General features: G+C 46.7%; 1 protein-coding gene across 4 annotated transcripts in view; it reads right to left on the bottom strand.

Annotated features, from left to right (window-relative positions):
- DIAPH3 (diaphanous related formin 3) overlaps window positions 1-25980 on the bottom strand; it is a 509860-nt gene that overhangs the window by 431662 nt on the left and 52218 nt on the right. For all 4 annotated transcript variants that reach the window (XM_045012145.1, XM_045012154.1, XM_045012162.1 and 1 more), the window contains one exon: window positions 15032-15162. In XM_045012145.1, the coding sequence (XP_044868080.1) occupies window positions 15032-15162 (131 nt within the window). The remainder of the gene's footprint in view (window positions 1-15031; window positions 15163-25980) is intronic.

Raw genomic sequence — 25980 nt, 5'->3', positions numbered from 1 at the left:
CAAGAGTTTGGGGGCAGGGGTACCTTGGTAGAAAGAAAGAACTCTGTTGCCCTGAGGGCAGACGTGAGAAAGTTTGGAGAAACAGACATGATGGTCACTGCTAGACTTAGTGGTGAGCTTTGGACTTAGACTCACATGCATCCCGAGGGAAGGTGAAGACTGAGTAGCCTAGTAGCAATGCACCCTAGGAGACCATACATCCTGACTGAGCAGACACAAAACAGCACATCTCACCATGCTAGTGCATCTCAGCTATCTGTGCACCACCAGTGGTATTAGAGACCTAAAGTGGGGGTAAAGATTTTGGGTGCCTCCAAAAGTGGGGGAAGAGATTAAATTTCCTCAACTCCTTTTGGCATGCTAATCTATACCCATTTCCTTGCCTAGTATTCTTTTATATAAATGATCACATAGCTTTTGTCTAATTGGGTCTTTGTGTCAGGGGCTTCCAGAAGCACAGAAGGAAAGGGTAACTGTGTCCAATCCAGAGATATAGATGCAGTCACACTATCTTAGGACATCTACCAACAGCTGTGACCAGTGCAAGGGGGAGCAGGGTGTTGGTAGTAAGTCTATGTACTAGTAGTTGAAAGGCAATGCTGCCACACAGGTGTGGCACTTGGGCCAAGTAATCCACTAACTGTACCATCTCCCTCATACAACCAATGAAATGGTTGCATGCAATTTAGCTACTTAGAGAGGGTGGTGATTGGTTGAGTTACCTCTGTTATCACAATGGTCTAGGATTCTTGGCATGGCATAGATACATGCTTTACTATAGATGAAAACCCATTCTGTTGCACAGGTATAATTTGTAAAGCCAAAATAACGGAGATCTTAAAATCTGGAAGGTAGCAGATCGTGAATCCCCATGATGACTGAAGATGACAATATTCTAAACAGAAAGAATGCTCAACCATGCTTGTAGCTGTTTCCATCATTTGACACATACTCAGACATTCCAGACATCAGAGTGACCAACCAAAGATGATCTTATATGGATATCTATTTTTAAATCTAGTAAATTACAGTGGGAAAGCTTTCCCCAAAAAGAGGCTTTCGCAGCATTCCCTTATAGCTGAGGCCTGGCCTGACAAGAGCAATTAACACCTCGAGAGGAGGCTTCATTTCTTAGAAAATAGAATTAGAGATGTAAACAAATTGTTAGGCTGATAACAAAACATTTGTGCTAAATAAGTTAAGTAAATAGATCAGTAGGCTAAAAAGACAGAATATCTGAGTCAGCTAAGGTAAGAGAGAACACCTAGGGAAACCATGTACTATGAACAAAATAACAATGGACAAGTTAAGTTAGTAATGTAGAAATGAGGTAGGGAGTAGGTTGCATGAAGACAATGCACGGACAGAGCATGCTGCACAGGAATTGGTTCCTGCAAAGTAACCAATTCAAAAAAATGTTAGAGATATAGTGGGTGAGGTAATATCTTTTATTGGACCGTCTTCTGTTGGTGAGAGAGACAAGCTTTCAAGCTTACACAGAGCTCTTTCTTCAGGTCTCAAAAATGTGTGGTGCAATGCATAGTAAATGCAATGTAGTGCGTAAATGTATATAAAGGAAGCCGTTTTCTGTGCAACTTTGGATATGTGGTAAACCCCAAACCACTCCCTACACTTGAGGCTTATCAACTCTAGAGTAGCTTTCTTGGATGCTAAATAAAGGGACCTGAATGATGAAATCAGGAGCCGAACTGAGGGTTTTTTAGATCACAGAAAACTGGATAAAGTTTCCTCCTGGAACCAAACAAGATGTTTTGTTTAAGCCAAGTGGAAAAGGTCTCGGATGGAATCCCAACATCCCTGAAGATGGTTAAGATCTGGGTTTGTCCAAGATCTCTGGAAGCTTATTATATGATACAGATCCTCTCCACTTCATCTCCAAGCTCTAATGCCCTTTGTTGTGGTGATTCAGTGGCAAGGATGCTAGCCCAAGACTCACGAAATCTGGATTCAATTCTTGGCTTCACCACATACTACTGTGTACCCTTGGACAAGTTTCTTAGTCTTTTTGCAAGAAGAACAGGAGTACTTGTGGCACCTTAGAGACTAACACATTTATTGGAGCATAAGCTTTCATGGGCTAAAGCCCACTTCATCGGATGCATAGAATGGAACATACAGATATCTAAGAAGATATTTATACATACAGAGAACATGAAAAGGTGGAAGTACCCATACCAACTGTAAGAGGCTAATTAATTAAGAGAAGCTATTATCAGTAGGGGAGAAAAACTTTTGAAGTGATAATCAAGATGGCCCATTTTGGACAGGATAGGTGTCAGGATACTTTAACATGGGGAAATAGATTCAATTAGTGTAATGACTGAGCCATTCCCAGTCTCTGTTCAAACCTAAGTTAATGGTATCTTTTTGTGCCTCCATTCTTACATTATTGTATAACTGGCATAATAGTATTTCCCTACCTCACAGGGAAATTAAAGATTGTGAGGTTCTCAGATATAAGAGATCCTACAGAAGTGATTCTCAACTTATGGCCCGATGCTGGCCTAATCGGCACACATCTTCAGTCAATATGACGTCCTCAGAGCCATACAGGTAGTATACATATTGTTTGGCTGTGGCCCACATAACACAGAGAGTTGCATATGCAGCCCACAATGGTAAATAGGTTGAGAACCATTGTCCTACAGCGTACAGATTTTTTAAGATCTTGTCCCAAGTAACATAGCTACCTTGGCAGGCCACAGACAAAGATTCAGATGCAGCTGTGTCCTAATCCATTTATGGCCTAGACAAGATCAGGATCAAGATCTTGAACTGACACTGAACATGGACAAGAAGCCAACAGAAGCAAAGAAAGGACAAGTGATATGATTATAGAAATGCATCCTGTTGAGAAAATAGGCACTCGCATTCTGCACAAGCTGAAGCATCTACACTTCCTCTGTGTTCATCCAGAAACACAGGGAATTAAACTAACCCAATCTAGAGGACCCACATGGATCTCTGAGGCCAGACCCTCATGAGGAAGGAAGGGGAGAAATTTTCCTAGCAAGAAAGCTGTTTTTCCATTGGACAGTGCTTGGTGGTTTAGGATTAACAATAAGATAAACAAGACCTTCAGACTTGGTTCCACTTTGGACACTTGCAAACTGAACAGGACAACAACCCAATTAATGCCTCAAAGCATTTTTCCCCTTCACCAGCATAAACTCATTCTTCCCTGGCCTGAGTCAGCTGATCTTCATATAAATGCTGATTTCCAGAATGAATTTTCACATCCTTCTGGATGACTCTGTTCAACAGGTAGAAAATAAACAAGCAAGTGTCATCAGCATACTGTGTCATCATCCCTTGAACAGAAAGGGGGACAGGATGGAATCAGTGGGGGAATTTGCAAATGAGGGCCCTTGGGGAAGAGTAATTGACAATCGCCATGCTCTGAGCCCAGTGGGAGAGGAATGACTAAAACCATTGTGGCACTGTGCCATCTACACCAGCTTTGTCATGTATGCACTTTAACCACACCCTGTATTCAAACCATGCCCAAAACAGAAAGAATGTAGTATGAACCCTCAGATATGTCCTCTAGCATTGCCATAAGAAAGTAGCCTTTTTATCAAATTAATGTTATCTCTGGGTCCTCTAGCCTGAATCATTTTAGCCCAAGTGTCCCTCAAGTCTTTACAAACTATTCAATGATAGCTCAATGAAACTTGCCAGTTTTGATTAAAAGAGCAATATGAGTACCTCAGAATTTGAGGTATTTCCTATGCTTCATTTACACAATACTTCGAAAATACTGCAGATTACAGAGATAAGAGTGATTTATGACAATGAATAAATTTTCCAGAGTGACCACTGTAGATACAAGCATTGCCACAGCACACACCTCTGAAATGCAACTAACTCAAGTAAAATAACAACAAAAATAATCCAGGACACAATCTTAGAAGATTTCTGAGTATCATATCCAATTGAAATAGTAAGAATATTTGTAGGTAGCTTTAAAGTATTTATGCAAACTGGAATTTAATCAGGACACGTTGGATTAAAATCCCTGCTGGACAAAAATTTCATTCTTTCAATATGACAGGTTCAATTTTTAAAAGTAAGCTGCAAAAGCATACAATCTTCAATACAAAAAAGTAAAATACTGGAAAGCCTACACAGTACCCACTTGTTCAGCTACAAAAGGGCTTACTAGGATAGAATGAGGCCCCTGAAGTCCTACTGAGCAGAGCAGTGACTGCCAGATATAGAAATCAGACTTATTGCTCTAAAGTTAACATGTAAGATGCTGAAAATCTCTCCAGAATAACCTAAATTGGATCCAAATTACAATGAAGCCAGACTCTGACACTGCTTCCTGACACCACTGCTGAACAAATGAAAAATTTCTATAATCATTTACCTCATCTTCCACAAGGTGCATCATCTTTAAAGTGCATTATGTATAAACAAAGTGAGAATAATGCTTGTCAGACACTCTCAATCTTCACAATATTTTTGCCTTTGCAAAATAGTTTTCTTTTATTTTCTTCCTTAGCGCTCAGAAGTTTGGAAATGCCAGAATTTAGGTTACCCATTAAACTTTCATTTGGCCCTTTGTGCATATGCATAATACTGCCTAAACAATCACATACCATTTTTCACACAGGATCCTGGCCTTCAGTGCACGGAATGAAAGATGCTCAGTGAACAACTAGCAAAGTATATCAATGAGTGGAGATTGTCCCTCAGTAATTGAGAATTACGTTGGTTGTCCATTTAGAAAATACTTTCCTGATTGCACTTCTCATCGGCACTCCAGCTCATCCTTCCTGGTATTGCCAATGTCCGGTGATGGGTTCTATGTAGATGTCCCTCAACCACCTGATGACATTCGACACCAGGAGTTGTCACATCAGCCAAGCATAGCATTGACCGATTCCACTTTCTCTCAGCACGTGATTCTTACTGGGGTCCCATGTGCCTACGGCTCCGACGATCAGTGCGTGTGTCTGGACCTGGTAACTCTTAGCTCTCAAGGTTTCGGTCAGAGGCATATTTCTCTACTTTTCGAGCTTGGATATTGTGGAAGGCTGGGGTCCTGTTTTCAAACAGCACTGTGACATCCACCACAATTATCTTCTTTGGTCCTTGTTGATGACAACGATGGCCGATCGCAGTTGGCTGTCAGTTCCGGGGATAGCGGAGTTTACGGCAACCTTTCCCACAGGTGGCAGGATGGCTCTGGCCAGGTGATCTTGGATGGCATTGTGTCGGAGCTGCCAAGCTCTCGAATGGGGCTTGCAGCTACACAGGACATGGGGTAGCGTCTCGTTGGCATAGCCACACTTCCTGCATCACTTGTCCTGATTCCTGTGGTGGACGCAGTTGAGCCGGGCCCCAATGGATGAACCTCCAGACAGCAAATCGAGTGAAGCTGCCCCCGGGGAGGAAGTGGCTCTCGGAGTGATAACGGTGTGCTCTGTATTCTTCACTTGTGGCACCAGGACTCCCAGCTCCTGGCATTCCTCGCACCACGTCCAGTGACAGCCAATATGCTTCTCCAGTCGTCACGTAGCGTTGCAGGCACTAGTCCAGAGTGAAGCAAAGTCTCCCCATCTCTTCCAAATTCACCTTCCAGCGAGCCACTCAGGTAGGTGGTGACATCTTGATTGGATGGGGTCCTGGCAATTCGCTTCTTGACAGTAGCCTGCATAGCACTCTCCACGATGTTCCTCACCATGGCATCTGGGCACATCAGAAGGCATGAGTGATCACAGCAACATCGCACAGAATACCCATTCGAGGGACGTTGGCACCGCACTGCTTGTGCGAGATGTACACCATTGCTGGCCCTCTGGGGAAGAAACATCCACTTCTTCACCAGCTGCCGGATGGTGTTGTCTGCCTCATTCAGAGGTATCTTCACCACAGCAGATGCCCTCAGGACAAATGAGATACAGAGGATCAGGAAGGTGTTAAGGTATTGATCTTCTGCCACGGTGCCAGTAGGGAGAAGTCTATTCTGGCCACAACTCATCGGATCTCCGTGATGGCATAGAATATCATGGTTGGAGGGGATCTCAAGAGGTCATCTAGTCCAACCCCCTCAAAGCAGGACCAATGGCATCCTCCAGTGTCTGCTGGACGCAGAAACCCGTCAGCATGCCGAGATGTTGGTATGTTTGCCCGTCCTTGAGGAAGAATCATAGAATATGAGAGTTGGAAGGGACCTCAGGAGGTCATCTAGTCCAACCCCCTGCTCAAAGCAGGCCCAATCCCCAGACAAATTTTTGCCCCAGATGCCTAAATGGCCCCTCAAGGATTGAACTCACAACCCTGGGTTTAGCAGGCCAATATTAAAACACTGATGCACACTTTCTGAAGTGGAGTCCCATCCAGTTGGCAGCCTTGCTGGTGATGTCAAGCATTTGTTGGAGACTCTTAGGGTTGTCGGCAATCAGGACCAGATCATTTGTGTAGGCCCAGATATTCACTCTGTTGTCGTATACATTGAAACCACCTAGACTGCTGGAGATCGCTCGAATGAGCGGCTCCATGGCTAAGTTAAAAACTATGTTGATTCATTCCCAGAGCACTATCCAACCTATACAATGAATGAGGCAAGGGTCATGTGCAGGGGGAAGTGTCATCATGTAACTGAAAATTATCAATGCATGCACACAAGGGGGCCAAACTACGATTGCACAGGCAACTGAATACTTTCAAATAACTTTCAAGTGCTTAAAAGAACATTCAGATTACAAAGTTAATATCTGTATTTGTATGCAATTTCCTAATTTTCTTCAGAAAATCTCAAAAAACAAAAACCACACATTTTATGACGTGGCTCCCTAATGATACCCACATATATCAACAGTTTTTACATCCACGGCATATATCTTTCCCATTTGAAGTGATAGAATAGATAGCAGAAGAAAGCTGTTATTCTTGTAACCAGCAAAAAGTGGGATAAGAATTTGTCAGCTGGTTTCACGGCTGTTTACTAAACAGAGGAATGCTGAGACTCTGGAATGCTGGTTTACATTCCAAGTTCTAGAACTGAGCATACTCTAGTGGTTTTAGCTCATCTCCTCTCCCTCCAAAAGACCCCCCCCAGTCTGTCTGTCAACTCCAAATCCTATAGCTTGTCTCTGCCCATCCCCTTGTACTCAAGTAATTATGATTTTTTTTAAATGAGCAAAACATCTTTTGCTAAACTCATTCTTTGAAATGGCTAAACTGTTTCTGCTGAAACATTAAAAAAAACTGCTTGAGGCAGACACTAGGCCAAACTTCAGCCATTCTAACTGAAATCTTCCATGCTGGGTTGCAAGCAATTAAAAACAGGGTCTAATAATTAGAAAGCACTAGCAAGCCTTACCTATAGGTATTGCTATCAGTTCCACCTATACCGGTAATTTTAAATATGCTTTGGTTTATTAAACAATCACAATTTGTGATAGCCTGGTTATTACCACTCAATAGCACAAGATCACGAGCCTTTTATTTTGTTGTTGAAAAGTGTAGTAATATTGTACATACTTTGCATCAGTAAAAGGAATGATTTGAGGCGCACAGGAATTTATGACACCTGTAGAGATTCCTAGAGCCATGAACACTGATTTTACATTGAACTCAAAAATGTATTGACGTTCGTTTGTTATTTATCAGAAAAAGCTAGTTTTGGAGACTAATTTTTAGATCCTCCACAAATTAAAACAGCTAAAAACTAAGGCAAAACTGATTGGCAAGAGCTTGATTTTATTGTGTTGTGCTTGTTTTATTCATAACACAATTTCTCTGGAATTAAACATTTTTAATAATTTTCTCTCCATCACTACTTTTTGTGAAATTAAGGTTATCCATCAGCTTGTCAAAAACAAAGTACGTAGTTTGCAAGCACAAAAACTTAGAAGTATTTTTCACCATACATGTTGACAACCCAGTTTTCTAATAAATACTCAACCTCAGTCCTATGAAGCGCAAGAGGGAATGACTAAACTAGATTTGATTTCACAGAGATAAGTGAAACCAATTTTACAGTTTTAGAACTGTTCACGTCAAGTTGAAAGCTGTATAGCTTTGATCTGTAGGTACAGTAATAAGTCTTGAAAACATATTACTGTATATTTATTGCAATACTATATTGATTCCAGCCTGCTTGACTGTTATGCAAAGTTAACTGCAAAACAAGAGTAACTACGTGATGTCAATAGTAAAATAGTAAGCACCCTGGTGGGCCAGACCAATTTGTTTACCTGCCACGTCAGCAGGTTCAGCAGACTGCGGCTTCCACTGGCCACAGTTCCCTGTCCCAGGCCAATGGGGGTAGCAGGAAGCGCCGCAGGCCGAGGGATGTGGTGGCCACGGCTTCCCGCCACCCCCATTGGCCTGGGATGGCGAACCACGGCCAGTGAGAGCCGCAATTGGCCAAACCTGCCAACATGGCAGGTAAACAAACTGGCCTGGCCCGCCAGGGTGCTTACCCTGGCGAGCCGTGTGCCAGAGACTGCCGACCCCTGTTCTGTTTTACCATTTGCTTACTATTTCACTGATTTTAATAAAAAGTCTTTATGATTATATCTGTCTCAGTTGAGCTTCCTGTCATACCCCCAAAGGTCCTTTTATAAACTCTATGAAGCCTGATATCTTCTGATCAAATTGGCGAGCCTAAACCCATACTAATTAGTATACATAATTATTGTTAATAGTAATTAAAATTAATTAAATAAAATTAAATTAAGTGGATAAATTAAATCAACACTACTAACACCCCAAATCAGGCTACAAGCTGTTCCAGTTACCATACTCCAGTCAAATTAAGCTAAACAGTATCACTTTTAAATGTTCCTCAGCTCACATTACTCCTTCCTTCAAATACCTTCACCGAATTCCTCTCGCATTCTCTGTCTAGTTTAAGCTTCACATCCTCATTTTTATAGGCTTAATCTCTTCTCTCACTTCCCACAACTAGCCCTCCACTCCCTTTCCCCTGCCGCTGTATCTCCCCTTACCTTACCCTTCATTTTCCTGTCATTTTATATTGAACCACTTACATAAAATATTGTTCCTAACCCAAGTATTCATTCATCTCAAATTCTTCCTCAAAATTTCCTTCTTCCACAAAAATCAACAAATGTTAACCACCACCAATAAAACTGAGGTCCTACATCCATATTAAAAAGTGAAGGGTGTGGAGGAACATAGTGCATTTTTATATTGTCTGTTCACACTGCAAGTTCCACGTTTGTCACTTTTACAGTTTTTAAATAAGATTTTTGGTTTAAAAAAAGACAAAATACACGCAAGAACTCCTCTTTTCTTTTCAGATAGAAAATGTGAAGCAATGTTTATATGCAAAGAGCTTCCCTTTGTATCCTTGGAGAAGGGTGTGACATGGTGTGCCAAGTGTTGGGTGCCACCTTCTGGAGGTGCCTCCAACTTGGTGCATCCCATCTGAGGGTGGTGTGTTTTAGAGGTGACAAAAATTAGTTTACAACACCAAGAACTGCCTAGAAAGGCCATTCAAAGGGATGGAAGCAGGAAGAAAGAAGCCAATCAGGGCCGAGCAGGCCAGATTAAAACATCTAGCTGTTTCCTCCAGACTTCGGTTCGGGGTGAAGCTAGGTGGTAATCCTTCCAAAGCTAGCTTTTCAAAAGGGAAAAGTGATGCCTATTCCTGCTGCTTATGTCCCAATAAAGTCATAGTGGAACATCACCAGGCACCAATTTCAAAGTAGCACCCTAAGTACATACCTTCTACGATGAAGCGGAAGTAGGAGCTGTAAAATCTAAGTTCAGTAGTGTGAGGGAGTAGTTTGTTGTTTTTTCCCCATAAACTATAAGGCCAGAAGGAACCATTGTGATTATCTAGTCTGACCTGCAAAACACAGGCCATGGGATTTCCCTGAATTACTTATTTGAACTAGAACATTTTAGAAAAAGCCAATTTTGATTTAAAAATGGCTGGTGATGGAGAACTCACTGGAACGCTTGGTAACCCAATTAAAAGCTAGTCAAATTTTGAAAGACATAGTTAGGAACAATTATCCTTTCAAAACAGCTGGAGCATAAATAGCATTACAAGTCTTATGGAACAACCCTATACAGTGGAGACAGGCTGAACTTAACCTCCGAGATTATCATTTCCCAGTAGATGAACAAAAACTAAAACATTCCATATGGAAAAAGAGGAAAAAAAAACATTACTTGCCTTTCGTAACTGTTCTTCTTCTAAAGGTGTTGCTCACGTCCATTCCTTCTTGCCAACAACTATGACGAAAGGGCAGGAGCACGGATAATGGAAGGGACATGAGTAACGCATTTCAAAGAATAGTTACGCAAGGCAAGTAACACTTTTTTCTTCTTCGAGTGCTTGCTCATGTTGATTCCATTGTAGGGGACTCACAAGCAGAATCCCTGGAAGTGGGCTTCGAGTTCACAGTCTTGCAGATTGGAGTACTACTCTGCCGAAACGAGCATCAGCCCAAGCTTGCTGGGTCAATGCATACTGCAAAGCAAATGCGTGGACAGACTACCAGGTTGTGGCTGTCACAAAGTGTGGGGGAGACTAGGCCCTGCATCCCTGGCTTCCTGTGATTCACCATGACACTCAGCCAGCCAATAAAACCAAAGGTTTATTTAGACTACAGGAACACAGTCCAAAACAGGTCTTGCTGGTACAGACAACAGGACCCCCTTTAGTTAGGTCCATCTGGGGGCCCCAAGGAGGCCACAGCCCCGTCAGGGAGCCCCTCTCCATTTCCCTGGAGCTCCAAACTGAAACTACCTCCAGCCTCTCACTCAGCCTCCCCACAGCTCCTCCCCCAGCCTTCGTGTCCTTTGTCCAGTTTCCTGGGCAGAGGTGTTACCTGACCTCCAACCCCACTCCTGGGTTCTCATGTTACAAGCCCAGGTATCCCCCCTTCCCCAATGCAGGTAGTCTCACCAAAACTCCCCAGCAACCTTCCCAGGTCAATACTCCCCACTCAATATTCAAACAACACATCAAGAACTTTCCCACTTTGTCAGAGCGGCTCGGAAAATTTCCTAGATCAGCACCTGAGCAACAAAGGCTGACCATGAGGCCTGTGCCCTGGTCAAGTGAGCCATCACAATCGCTAGCAGGGACACCTCTGCCAGCTCATAGCAGTAGCAGATGCAGGCTATAATCCAGGATGAGATTCTCTGGGTAGAGACTAGGCAACCCGGCCATGACAGCAACAAACAATTGTGTAGACTTATGGAACGGCTTCGTCCTCTCTACGTAGAAGGTCAATGCCCGCCGGATGTTCTGAGTATGCAGCCTGTGTTCCTCAACCGTGGTACGAAGCTTCGGGCAAAAGACCGGTAGGTATGTGTCCCAACCAGTATGGAACTGGGGATGACCTTGGGGAGAAAAGCCAGGTGCGGACACAACTCAACCTTGTCCTTACAGAAGATCGTATAAGGCACCTCTGACATGAGTACCCTGATCTCAGATACCCTACAGGCTGAAGTTATAGCCACCAAAAAGGAGATCTTCCAGAACAGAAGCAGAAGGGATCAGGTAGCCAGGGGCTCAAGGAGGGTCCGTGAGCCTGGATAGCACAAAGTTCAGGTACAAAGGAGGGACCGGGTCCTGAACATGCAGGTAAAGGCGCTCCAGAGGTTTCAGGAACCGCGCCATCATAGGATGGGTGAACACCAACCTGCCGTGAAACGGAGGATGGAAAACTGAAATGGCCGCCAGGTGCACCCTGACGGAGGACAGCGACAGACTCTGGAGCTTAAGGTGCAGCAAACAGTCCAGGATATCATGCAGCGGGGGCCTCTTCCATCCGGATGCAGCGATCTGAGGTCCAATATGCGAACCACTTCCTCTTAGCCACTTAGGTAGCCCTGGTGGAGGGTTTCCTGCTGCCCAGAAGGACCTGCTGGACACCGGAAGAACACTGCCGTTCTTCCCCACTTAGACACTCAGAAACAAGGCCATCAAGTGTAGCGCCGTCAGGTTCAGATGCAGCAGATTCCTGTGGTTCTGGGACAGCAGATCCAGCCGAAGAGGCAACTGCAACAAGGTGCCTGTTGAAAGGCTCAGAAGCATGGCGAACCAGTGCTACTGAGGCCAAGCTGGGGCTATCAGGATGACCTTCACTCTATCTTGCTTCACCTTGAGCAGGACTCTGAGGATTAATGGCGCCGGCGGGAAGGCATACATCAGCACTCCCAACCAGGCAGCCCTTGTCCATGCCCAGCAGAGAACAGAACACATGGTACTTCCCGTTCTTTCTGGACGCAAACTGTTCCCCACCTGCGGAAAACTAGGCTGACCACCTCCAGATGGAACCACCATTCTTGGCAAGATGAGACGATTCCACTGAGGCAACCCTCCAGGACATTCTTGGCTCTGGGCAGGTGGGCGACCACCAAATGAATGGCATGCCACACACAAAAGTCCCAGAGGCTGAGTGCTGACGTACGCCTTCCCACCGGTACATTGCGGCAGTATTGTCCACCATTACCTGCACCACCTTGCCTTCCAGGTAGAGCAAGAAAGCCTGGCACACCAGTTTAACCGCCCTGAGCTCCCTGACATAGATATGGAGGGCTAAGTCGTGTTGCAGCCAACGGCCCTGGGTGTTATGCTCACCCAGATGGGCCCTCCAGCCCAGATCCAATATGTCCAAGACCAAGGTGAGCGAGGGCGATGGGGTCATGAAGGGGACTCCCTGCAGCACTAGCTTGGGATCCTGCCACCGGTCCAGAGATGAGAGCGTGTGACCACTCAGGTCCAGGGGGTGCCTACTTGGGATGTAGAGCGAGGCCAGCCATGCTTCAGGGGCCTCAGATGAAGTTGGGCATGGCTTACCATGTAAGTAGACACGGCCATGTGGCCCATAAGACGCAGGCACATGTGGGCCAAGGTGAGCGGTTGACTCTTTATGTGGCCAATCAAGACTGACACTGCTTGAAAGCACGCTTCCGTTAGGAAGGCCCTGGTCCACGTGGAGTCAAGAACAGCTCCGATGAACTCTACATGTTAAACAGGTGTTAATGTGGATTTTTCTGTATTTAATCAGGAGACGCAAATTGCTGCAAGTGGGGCACACCAGATCGAAGTTCCTCTGGCCCTGCTCCAGAGAACTGCCCTTGATGAGCCAGTCATTGAGACACAGGAAGATCTTGACCCCTCCACGCCTGGGGCACACGTGGAGAGCACCTTATATAAATGTGCCTTATATAAATCTGCTCCTCCATCGCCTCTGCCTTTAGGTCCAAGTTCAATGCCACCCTGCAGGCCAGTGCCTGATGCTCGCAGAAATCATCCAGTGAGCTAGCTCTGAAAGGCCCCACCACCACATCTTCTCGATGATTGGACGACCAGGGGAGGTCCAGGGGTGTCTCAGACTCATAGGACTTTAAGGTCAAAAGGGACCATTATGATCTACTAGTTTGACCTCCTGCACAATGCGGGCCACAGAATCTCACCCACCCACTCCTTTTACAAACCCCTGACCTATGTCCGAGCTATTGAAGTCCTCGTGGTTTAGAGACTTCAAGGCACAGAGAATCCTCCAGCAAGTGACCCGTGCCCCACGCTGCAGAGGAAGGCGAAAAACCCCCAGGACCTCTGCCTATCTGCCTTGGAGGAAAATTCCTTCCCAACCCCAAAAATGGCGATCAGCTAAACCCTGAGCACGTGGACAAGACTCACCAGCCAGATACCCAGGAAAAAATTCTCTGTAGTAACTCAGATCCCACCCTATCTAGTGTCCCATTACAGGCCATATTTACCACTAATAGTCAAAGATCAATTAATTGCAAAAATTAGGCTATCATACCATCCCCCTTTCATAAACTTACCAAGCTTAGTCTTGAAGCCAAATATGTCTTTTGTCTCCACTGCTCCCCTTTCCTGATGGCCAGTTTATATCCATTTGTTCTTGTGTCCATATTGGTACTGAGCTTAAATAATTCCTCTCCCTCCCTAGTATTTATCCTTCTGATATATTTATAAAAAGCAATCATATTTCCCCTCAGCCTTCTGGAAGGACAGCCTTGGAGTGGATACCGGCTCCCCACCCGCAGCAGCCTCCGGGACGTCCTGAACCAAGCCTGGAGCCATGGGTACCGCGGAGCCACCTTCAGCCTGTCTGAAAGAGCTACCGAGGACTGGCAGGAGTGGGGCACCGACCTGACGGGATTGCCTCATGCATTCCAAAAAGGTCATTGGGTCGGCCCCAGGCTCTGCTGCCAGCTCAGCACCAATGCCGTGGACACACTCTCCAGAACCCAATCATGTTGCCTGGGCAAGGAGATGAATTGGGCCTCCGAGCTTGAGAAGTCATTACCCTCCGAAGACCAGGGAAGCAGGGGCACAGACAGGTGCCAAAAATGGTCCAACCAGTGCTGGGGGTACAGGGAGCAGTGCCGCATGGGGGAGCACCCTTGAGATCTTGGCGACAGCACGACAAAGACCTGTGCCAGGGAGATTGACGACGCCTAGGCGAGCTTTGGTGGGAAGCTGCAGCCAAAATATCCCTCGGCCCATGCCACTTCCCGCACCCCCATTGGCCTGGAGCGGCAAACCGCAGCCAGGGGGAGCCACGATCGGCCGAACCTGTGGACGTGGCAGGTAAACAAACTGGCCTGGCCCGCCAAGGTGCTTATCCTGGCAAGCTGCGTGCCAGAGATTGCCAACCCCTGTTCTAGAACCAACACAACTACAACAACACTGACATATCCTTATGTAGCATTCAGATGTAGCCAGAATTGACTGTTCTTTGGATATAAAAATTGCTTCACATTTTGTCCCTTACTCTTCTCTTGTCTGGAAGAAAATAAGAGCCTACGTAAAAATTAGAGAACCTGAAAAGAAAAAAAAAAAATGTACAGACAGCTTTAACATCAGAACGGCATTAACAGAGGTAAATTAAATCAAATAGCATCCAAGTATGCATACTTAAAACTCACCTATTCATTTTATTTAGAAGAGAATTTATTATAAAATTCTATGACAAAAGGCTACAGAACATTGTTAAACGTTGCAATATGCCCTAGCAGATGGAGGAATTACCTGACAGGGTTACTGGTCAAAGAAACCCGTAGAGATTCTAAGCAAGTGACAAGTCTTTCATCTGTTGCTCCAGATTTTAGTTCCAGGATGAATTCCTGTGCTGTAATCTGTCGGCTGCTCTTGAGGCTTCCCTGCAAGAGGAAAGTGACACTGATTTTCTTTCTGGTACACAATTAGTTTATACAGATTACCCAGTACAATTGCTATTTATGAGAAAATCTTGATTCCTGATGCTTAATAAAAAACATTTTAGGAACTGTACTATAACATAATCCTAAACTGTGAGTAAAACAAACAGGTGGAAATATTTGAAGTTGTATCATACATTGTTTGAGTTTTCAGTAAATATTTATGACTGCAAATGAACCAAGCAAAAGTCAGAAAGCAACACCTGTCTGTAGGACAAAGCCCAGGTATGTTCAGTGTAGCATATTTAAATTTTAAATGAATGTTTTAACAGCATAACAAAGGAGGAGAGAAAAATATCCAGAATGTACCAAAAATACATAGTTCAACTACAAAATGTTTTACAAGCGGTGAAAACTTGACATTTTATGGCTACTTGTTTCACTAAGCCGAAAAACAGCAGACCTTTTGATTACCTCTTTTAATATCAGAACATTAAAGTACAACAGAAAAAAGGGTAATTATAACGAACCAAGTCCAAGATAATTTTAGTGAAGATACTCAAAATGTAGCATACATGAAAAATGAGTAAGTTTGTTATCTTTAGAGATCATCTCAAAAAGTTTTAAGGTACTGAGAAAAGTGACTGGAATAAAACAGGTGTTGAATCATTAAAACACTGTTTGAATCATTCCCCTGCGATATCCAGCCCGACACTGGATACTCACCGAAATGCCAGATCATCTGCACCCAGAGGTACAGTACACCCCTATTTACAAGTTTTACCTTAAACCACAACTGCTGTAAACCACATAGCACTTATGACCACTTAAATAAACTTACTTTTGTTTTATTGTAAGAAAGACTAAAGTAATAAGAGTGGTGGAAACAAATGGTTACAATACACAATAAAATCATAAAATGCAAACCTGAGTCTACATTTATGCATACAGTAACTCCTCATTTAAGGTTGTAGTTATGCTCCTGAAAAACGCAACTTTAAGCGAAACAATGTTAAGCGAATCCAATTTCCCCATAATAATTCATGCAAATGGGGGGTGGGGTTTAAGTTCCAGGGAATTTTTTTCCACCAGACAAAAGACATTAAAACGTATACTGTACATGTACATAAAGAATTTTCAACAAACAGTTTAGTATTGTGCTCAGCAATGAAGGATTGTGAAGCTTGGGTGAGGTCCCAGAGTAAGAGGGTGGAATATTTCCCAGGGAATGCCTTGCAGCTAAATGATGAACTAGCACTCCGCGGAGCCCTTAAAGGTTAATACGCTGTTGTTTATGTAGTCTCATGCTCTACAAGGCAGCATGGACTGAGGCAGGGGAGGAAGGAAACAATAGATGCAGGGCAGTGGCTGCATACACTTCCTTTAAGTGGTTTAGATTGATTGTCGTTCCCTCTGATGGTTTGCCAAAGTCTTAATATTGTGCAAAGCTAAACAATTAAATCGCGCATTGCATCAATGGCCAAATGGGGTGACAACCTTCCTAGCCCCCGCGCAAATGGACCGTCACCGAGACATATCTCCAGATGACTAATTTCTATTCCAAGTATGTAAAACATACTTTCAATATCAATACATTACTCCTTAAATATTACCCATACAGTAACTCCTCACTTAAAGTCATCCTGGTTAATGTTTCGTTATTACGTTGCTGATCAACAGGGAACATGCTCGTTTAAAGTTGTACAAATGCTCCCTTATAACGTCGTTTGGCAGCCACCTGCTTTGTCCACTGCTTGCAGGAAGAGCAGCCCGTTGCAGCTAGCTGGTGGGGGCTTGGAACCAGGGTGGACCAGCAGCCCCCCTATCAGCTCCCCATTCCCCTAAGTTCCCTGTGCAGCCACTGCCCAGCAGGCTATCAATTGCCAGCAGTTCAGCTGACCCTCCCTCCTGCCATATGCTGCTCCTGCCCTCTGCCTTGGAACTGCTCCCCAAGCCTCCTGCTTGTTGTGGGGGGGGGGCAGAGGGGGGCTAATGTCAGGGGGGCTAATGTCCCCCTCCCCCCTGCTCCTGCCTCTCGCTTACCCCATCTTCCATAGAACAGGGGGGACACACGACAGGGCTCAGGACAGAGGGAGCTTCCTGGCAGCAGCTGCCCTCTCAGCTTGTTGATTAACTTTAAAAGGCAGTGTGCTTAGAGTGGGGTCAGTGTACTTAAAAGAGCAATGCACATCTCTCACAAAGGGTGTGTCTCTGTCTGCCATGCTGTCTCCCCTCCCTCCATTTGTGCTGCCTTGTAGAGTGTGAGGCTACATTAACAAGGAGTTAACCCTTGAGGGCTCAGCCAATTGCTAGTTAATCTTTAGCAGTAAGGCATCCCCTGGGAAATATCCCACCCTCTGACTTCACCACCTTATCCAAGCTCCACAATCATCTTTGCTGTGTATCAGTATTCAATTGTTTGTTTAAAATTTATTTGTGTGTGTGTGTGTGTGTGTGTGTGTGTGTGTGTGTGTGTGTATTATTTGATATATACATACACATACGTACAATATACATTTTCACCAGACAAAAGTCTTTTGTCTGGTGAAAAAAATTTCCCTGGAACCTAACCCCCGCTATTTACATTAATTCTTGTGGGGAAATTGGATTCGCTTAACATATCATTTCACTTAAAGTTGCATTTTTCAGAAACGTAACTACAACGTTAAGTGAGGAGTTACTCTACATACATCTCACAATGATTATAAATCTCAAGTTAGGAGCTCTCTGTAAATATCTTACATCTTACTCTTTATGGATAAATATCCTATAAGGCATGTGTTTGGTGCAGGTCTCAGATGAGAAATGTTTGTTAAAAAAATGGGATCCTTCATAAAAGGGATCTCTGTCACAGAGGCTGTGAGTTTATTATGTACGGCGCATTTTGATGGGGTCAGAAGAAAGCAAAAGTAATTATGATAATTTGCAAAATGATATAGTGATTCATCTGTCAAAGCCACCACAAGGGAGCAAATGCCAGAACTCAGTTCATTGTGGTTTGCTGCATGCCCTTGTCAGATGGCATTTAAGAGGTTCTTGCATCACACTTGTATAGTAATGCCATATTTATTCCTGCTGTTACATGAAACCCACATGAAAACAAATTTTAATTGACCTTTGAGACAGGGACCATCTTTTTGCTACGTGTTTATACAGTGATTAGCACAACGGGACCATGATCCATGATTTGGGCTCCTAGGTGTTAATGTAGTTTGTATTCATAACAATAAAAGCCAAGAAAAGCTATTTGGTACAGTAGACTATGGATCAATATATAAGCCCATATTACTCCTAACAGTAGAAGAAAAAGGGTTGGGAATCCATTTACAGAAGAGCTTTCTGGAAACATTACATTGACAGTCACTGGTCCAAATGCCCATGGTGTGCAACCAAGATTTGACACTGCCTGGGATAGGAATTTAAGTGAAAGGGCCTTGAAGGATTTCCCAAGCCATACTTGTTCAGGTAACATACAATAAAAGGTATCCAAGTGGTACTACTTTAACACTATATATTACAATGAAGAATGGAGTGGTTCCTTATTTGGTTACCAAAATTACTTGTGATTTCTGTGCTAAATTTATTCATCAAGAAGGGAAGTAGTTGTAACCTGTATGTGATGACCACCATCTTGGCTAACACAACATTGATTGAAGTAGGCACCTCCAAATCTAAATGCATGACTCTACAGCTTGAACTAAGCTCTATAGCTGGAGGCTTTAACAGACTCATCTATTAATTGAGGACAGAGGGCGAGACATGTAACACACTGGCCAGCAGGATACATATGCAGCAATTCCTACATTTCAGAGCCATGATGCCAAAATAAGATTTCAATACTTTAAACTAGTGACCAAGTTAGATCATACAAAACGTATTCTCTAGGAACAAAACTATTTTTGAGTCTTCATTTGAGACTCACTGGTAATGAGCAGTATCAAGGAAAGGACAGTTACTTGTTCCGTAACTGGCGTTCTTTGAGATGTGTTGCTCATGTGTATTCCACAGTAGGTGTATGTGCTCGCCACGTGCACCGGTGACAGAAGTTTTTCCCTTAGGAGTACCCGTATGGAGGGAGCACCGCAGTGATCCCTGGAGTGGCACCTCTATATCGCGCTATAAGGGGAGCCACGCACTCCTCCCACCCTTGGTTCCTTCTTGCCCGACAACTCCGACAGAGGGGAAGGAGGGCAGGATGTGGAATACACCTGAGCAACACATCTTGAAGAATGCCAGTTATGGAACAGGTAACTGTCCTTTCTTCTTCAAGTGATTCCAAGCTATATCTGATGGAGGTGGGTAGGAGTTTAAGGGTTTCCAGGACACATGACCGCCCTACCAAACCCGGTGTCATCCCATGCTTGGGAGACCATAGCATAATGTGAAGAAATGGTGTGGACAGAGGACCACGTGGCAGCTCTACGTATGTCCTGGATAGGGACGTGAGGTACATAGGCGGCCGACGAGGCCTGAGCTCTTGTAGAACGCGCCTTAACGATAGGTGGCGGCAGGGGTGAAAGTAAAATACAGCTCTGACTGGTACAGGTCCCACTCTCTCCCCGCCCCCCGGAAGGGGCAAGACCTCAGACAGAAAGGGTGGGGCCTGGGGTGGAAGTAAGTAAGTTAAATTTTTTAACCGTATTGTCCAAACACAAGCAACCCACCTCTCCTACATACTTCATGGATCCCTCCCATTGCATGACTTAGATATAGAAAATAAAGCTACTATTACTACTACTACCAGTACTGTTTGTAATAAAACTGTACTATTGGAATAAGCCTGAAAAACTGAAAACTCACGGTCACATTTTTCTCCTTCTCCTCCCTCCTCCAACCAGGCTGCCCGACGCGGCTAGGCTCCAAGTTCCCCCGACCCCCGCCCTCAGCAGGGGCTCCCCTCTAGCTTGTAGCAGGGAGCAGGGGGACTGGCTAAGGGAGAAGCCTCCCCAGGTAGCCTGCTGCCTGCATAAGAACAGTTTAAACTTAGCTGTTCATTGGGTGATCTGAACCTCCGATTGGGAGCTATTTCTGGCATCCTTGTTAATTTCACTCAGGGTCCTTGGGAAATATACAAGATACTTAAAGAAAGTTTTGTCAATTTCAGCCTCAGCACTCTGCAGGACACGGACACCAACAAAACAAAAAGAGATCTGAGCCCCTATGTCCTAAGGACATTTCAGGTGTTTAATTCAATATATCACGAGGGTGGAATGAAAACTACTATTTTTTTCAAAGGAGTTCACAATGATTTCCCTGAATATCCAGTTTTCCCTTACAATCCCTTTGTGGTTTTGTCTATTGGGCTATTTGCTTTCCCTGTGAATCTTTAGCTGTTTTACCAAAATTGCCTTGCCCAAAATAAACCCTGATCAGCAGAACACATCTTCCAACCATGTTCTCCATGTGTTTTTTTCCTAAAAAACAGTAACATTTCAAAGAGGATCTTCAAGCAGTTTGGACATCACAACCATGATCCTCTGCTGGGGAGGGAATTGGATAGATTTGAACTTGGAAATGGTTCCTGATTTTGATTGTATTTTTTGTGTATTATATTATTGAAAAGAACCTCATCCAGAGGGCAGAAAAGAACTGCCCCGGCTTTGGGCGCATACACACACCCAACAACTACGAGTGAAATTAACAAGGATGCCAGAAACAGCCCTGAACCCCAAGGTTCAGACCGCAGCGTGAACAGTTAAGTTTAAACTGAGAGGGAGAGAAACAAACGAACGTGACAGTGAGTATTCCCTTTCCAAGCTTTTATTAGCTTTGAGTTTGAACTTTTTGTTATGCAGCCAAAAAAAAGAGGTGAAAAGTAAGCCAGTACTGAATGCTCCACTTCTTTGCCAGTACACTACTGCACTTTTTTTTTTTTTTTTTTTTTTTACTGGTACTCCATACCAGGCTGTACTGGCTTACTTTCATCTCTGGGTGGCAGGGGAACTCCTGCCAGGTCATAACATGTGCGTATGCACGAGATAATCCAGCAGGAAAGGCACTGGGTGGAAACTGGCTGTCCCCTCATCCGTCGCAATGAACAGCTGCGAGGATTTCCGGAACGGCCTGGTTTGGTCCAGGTAAAAAGCCAGCACCCTACACACATCTAGCGTGTGTAGGCGGCGCTCCTTGTTGGAGGAATGGGGCTTAAGCCAGAGTACCAGTAGGAAAATGTCCTGATCCACATGGAAGGCGGAGACCACCTTCAGGAGAAAAGCGGGGTGTGGGCGAACCTGGACCTTATCCTTCTGGGAGACCGTATACGGGGGATCCGAGGTCAAGGCCCTAAGCTCTGAGACACGTCAGGCTGATGTGATAGCAACAAGGAATGCTACTTTCCATGACAGGTGAGACCAGGAACATGTGGTCAAGGGCTCAAAGGGAGGACCCGTGAGGCGGGATAACACTAGATTTAGATCCAATTGCAGCACGGGGGGCCTAGCATATAGGAATGAACGATCCAGGCCCTTTAGAAAGCGGGAGGTCATATTGTGGGAGAAGACTGAGTGGCCCTGTACCAGCGGATGGAGGGCCGATATGGCCGCCAAATGCACCCTAACAGAGGCGGGAGCTAGCCCTTGGGTCCCTTAAGGGACAGGAGGTAATTGAGAATAAGTTGGAGCAATGCGGACGATGGAGAGGTTCCCCGCTCCCTCGCCCACCTAGAGAACCTGGACCATTTGGCCAGGTACGTCCGTCGTGTGGACAGCTTTCTACTTCCCAACTGAACTCGTTTGATGTTCTCCGAATACCTCCCGTGCTCCTCATCTAACCACGGAGCAACCACGCTGTCAGGTGAAGCATGGCCAGATTTGGGTGGAGGAGGCATCCCCCTTCCTGGGAGAGGAGATCCGGGCAAAGTGGCAGCCTCGGCAGGGGAGCCATTAGGAGTTGCAGGAGGGTCCCGTACCAGTGTTGACGGGACCAATCCGGGGCTATGAGGATGACCTGCATCCTGTCTTTTACTTTTTGCAGGACTTTGCCTATTAGGGGGAAAGGTGGGAAGTCATAGAAAAGTTGGCCCGACCACTGAAGGAAGAAAGCATCCGAGATCGCCCCCCTTCCCGCCCCTCCCCTGGAACAGAACTGGGAGCAGCGTCAGTTCTGGTCGGTTGCAAAGAGGTCGACCCGGGGAACACCACACTCCTGGAAGCTGTAGGATGACCTCCCAGGGGAGTGACCACTCGTACTGGTGAGAAAAAACCCTACTTAGGTGATCAGCTCGCACATTGCAGATGCTGGGTAGGTGGAATGCTCACAGGGAGATATCGTGGGCTATACAGAACTCCCACAGGCTCACTGCTTCCAGGCATAGGGCCGAGGAGCGTGTTCCTCCCTGTCTGTTGATGTAATAGATCACAGCAGTATTGTCCATGAGGACTCTGACCACCTTCCTGCGAAGGTGCCCGCTGAAAGCTATGCACGCCAACCGTATTGCCCTGAGCACCCTGGCGTTTATGTGTAGGGATAATTCCAAGGCCCACTACCTCCCTTGTCTTTGAATGTTCTCTATATGGGCCCCCCAGCCCAGGACCAAGGCATCCGACACCAGGTCTAGTGAGAGGCAGATTTCTTGGAAGGGGACCCCTTACAGCATGTGGCACAGGAGGGACCACCCCTGAAGGGCAGCAACTACCTGGGACGGTATCGTGACGACCTTGTCCAGCACGTCCCGGGCCTGGGAATACTGGGAGGCCAGCCAGAGCTGGAGGAGCCTCATTCTGACCCTGGCGTGGCGAACCAAGTAGTGCACGCCCCCATGTGCCTGACGATCTGAAGGAACGCCCTTGCCATCGTCACGGGGAAGGCCGTGACCGAGGCAATGAGACCTTTGAGGGTCTCAAACCTGTCTCTAGGAAGAGAGATTGTGGCCTCTGAGTCCAGTAGCGCCCCTATGAATTCTATGCACTGAACCAGAACTAACGTAGAGTTGGTCTTGTTCACCACTAGGCCGAGATCTGCGCACATGGACAGGAGGAGTCCCATCTGAGCCTGCACTTGGGACCGGGAGGCACCTTTGAGAAGCCAATCGTCCAAGTATGGGAAGATCTGCACCCCTCTCCTCCGGCGGTATGCTGCTACCACCACCATGCATTTGGTGAAAACCCTGGGGGCCGTGGAAAGGCCAAATGGGAGGACAATGAACTGGTAATGGTTCCCCCCGCCAGGAATCAGAGGAAGCGCCTGTCTCTCTCGAATATATGGATATGGAAATACGTGTCCTGGAGGTCCAGGGCTGAGAAGCAATCCCTCGGGCCCAGGGAGGAAATGATAGAGGCCAGGGATACCATCCGGAACTGGTAGCGGACCATAAAAATGCTGAGATCCCATAGGTCTAGGATGGGTCTCAGCCCCCCTTTCACCTTTGGGATCAGGAAATAACGGAAGTAGAAACCCTTGCCCTGGAATTCTACCGGTACCCTTTCCAACGCCCCCCAGCAGAGGCGGCATGCCGACCTCCTAGACCAGGAGGTGGCATGCTCCAGGTCCCTGAGGCTCACCCAGGGCCGGGGGGGGGGGGGGGAGAGAAGAGAGGGTTGAGGTTAACTGCAACACGCAGCCCTTGGAGATAGTGTTGAGGATCCACTGGTCCAACATTATATGGGACCACTCCACACGGAAGGCAGATAAACAGTTGCAGAACACAAACTTTATTAACTGGGGGGCTTCCCTGGCAACAGACCAGGCCCCCCCCCACAAAGTCAAAACCGCCTCTTCCCTGCCTTTTGCCCTTCGAGGAGCCTGGCCGTGGGGCCAAGCGGGACTGATGTTGGGACCTACGCCTCTGTTCCCTCAGTCTCTTGGGCAGGAGCTCGTATCTGCTCCTAGCAGGGGGAGCTGAAGCCTGCGGCCTGGGCTTACCCTTCGCCGGAGGAACGTACAGGCCCAAAGTTTGCAGGGTGGTTTGGGAGTCTTTCATCCCATGCAGGTGGACATCAGTTTGGTCTGCAAACAATGCTCTCCCGTCAAAGGGAAGGTCCTGCATCAAGGACTGGGACTCTGCAGACAGTCCAGACAGGAGAAGCCACAATGCCCTGTGCATGGATATGGCGGAGGACATCGAGCGGGCTGCCGTTCTGGCCGCGTCAGATGCTGCCTGGAGGGCTGCTTTAACCGCTGCCACTCCTTCCCTACCAGAGCCCTAAACTCCTTTTTGTCCCGCTTCAGGAGGAGAGGTTCAAACTTTGGTAGGGACCCCCATAGGTTGAAGTCATACCGGCTCAGTAGGGCTTGATGGTTGGCCATCCTGAGCTGGAAACTCGCCAAGGAATAAACCTTCCTGCCAAATGTATCCAGTCTCCTGGCATCCTTGTCTTTGGCGGTGGGCGCGGGTTGACCCTGACATTCCTGGTGGTTCACTGATTCCACCACCAGGGAGTTAGGTGTCGGGTGGGAATACAGGTACTCGTGGTCCTTGGCCGGCACGAAGTATTTCCTCTCCACTTTCTTGGAGATGGGGGCCAAGGAAGTTGGGGTTTGCCACAGGGTAGTCGAGATATTGGCTACCCCCAGTAGAGAGGCAGGGCCACCGGGCCTGGTGCTGAGGACAAGAGCACATTAAAAAGAAAGAGTCAGTTGGCTTCTCTATCTCCTCAGCCCGGAGCTGGAGATTGGACGACACCCACTTAAGGAGCTCCTGGTGAGCCTTGAAGTCCTCCTGTGGGACAGGCGGCGGCACCGTTATGGCCTCCTGGGTGCCGGTGAGAGGACCGGCACGGTGCCTAGGGCATCAGGGGGTACCGGTGGGTCGATGCAGAGGTCAGCGTCCGGGTGCAATGCTGTCGGCTTGAGACCCATTGACTTTTCCCTCTGCCGAGGAGGGGAGGCCGAAGGAGCCTGGGACGCTCTGGCCACTGAAGGAGATCTCGCCTGAGTGGGCATCTGCGGCCATGGTGACCATTAACACCACTGCCCCTGCCCACGGTGTACTGTGCCACTGACCGCCTTGGCGGACGGGCGACGCAGTTTGTTCTTGCTGAGCTGCACGACTTGGAGATGGGAGGCTGGGTGCCGATGCTGAGATCACCATCGATCGTAAGGTACCGTAGGAGCGGCGAGCACAATAGTGCCTGCGGCAGTGCCTTCCGCGTGACCGGAACCTCGACAACAAGGATCAGTACCTGTCCGAGGTGCTGCTCCTGTACTTGCCCCGTGAGAGGAGTCCCGCGTGCGATGCCTGGTAGAGCGGGAACTTGAGTCGGAGCGCCGACGTTGGTGGTGTCGGAATAGGCTACGGTAGTTGTGACACGAGGAAGAGTGTCTGCAGCGCCTATCCCGGTGCCTGTGTCCCTGGTCATGAGGTGTGGAGGAGTCCAGAGGCTCCCATGCAGGTGGCTAGCCGGTCAGCCTGAGTGGAGTAGAGGGCTGGCACAAGCTGTGGGAAGACCACATCAAGCGAGGCAGCGAGCAGTCCTCGGAGTGGAGACTGTGCCGCATCATGGAAATCAGCTGTGCTCCCAGTGGCAGCTTCCCTCGAGATCGGGGGCCCGTCTCAGGTGGCACCCTGGGTACTGGGAGGGTTAGGATGTCACGCGCATCCTGTGCAGCCTCTGGTGTTGATGGCATCCTCACCGCAGGGGAGGCACGCATGGACGGGACTGGGCTGCTCCGCTCAACGCGAGTCGGAGGCCTGGGTCCCGAGGGGGATTGCAGGCTGCCCAGCCTTGTTTCTTGGAGGGGGAGCGGTGCCGGCAAGTGGAGGGGACTTCGCTCTGCACCAAGGAGGCGGTGCCAGGCGTCAAGTCTGTTCGTCATGCTGGTGCCGGGGTCAGCGCTGATTCCATTAGGAGAGCACGAAGCTTAATTTCCCTCTCCTTAGTCCAC

The sequence above is a fragment of the Mauremys mutica genome, chromosome 1 (assembly GCF_020497125.1).
Source record: "Mauremys mutica isolate MM-2020 ecotype Southern chromosome 1, ASM2049712v1, whole genome shotgun sequence".
In the NCBI taxonomy this organism is placed as follows: Eukaryota; Metazoa; Chordata; order Testudines; family Geoemydidae; genus Mauremys; species Mauremys mutica.
Note: the sequence above shows the minus strand (reverse complement) of the source record. Positions and strands in the feature narration are given on the sequence as shown.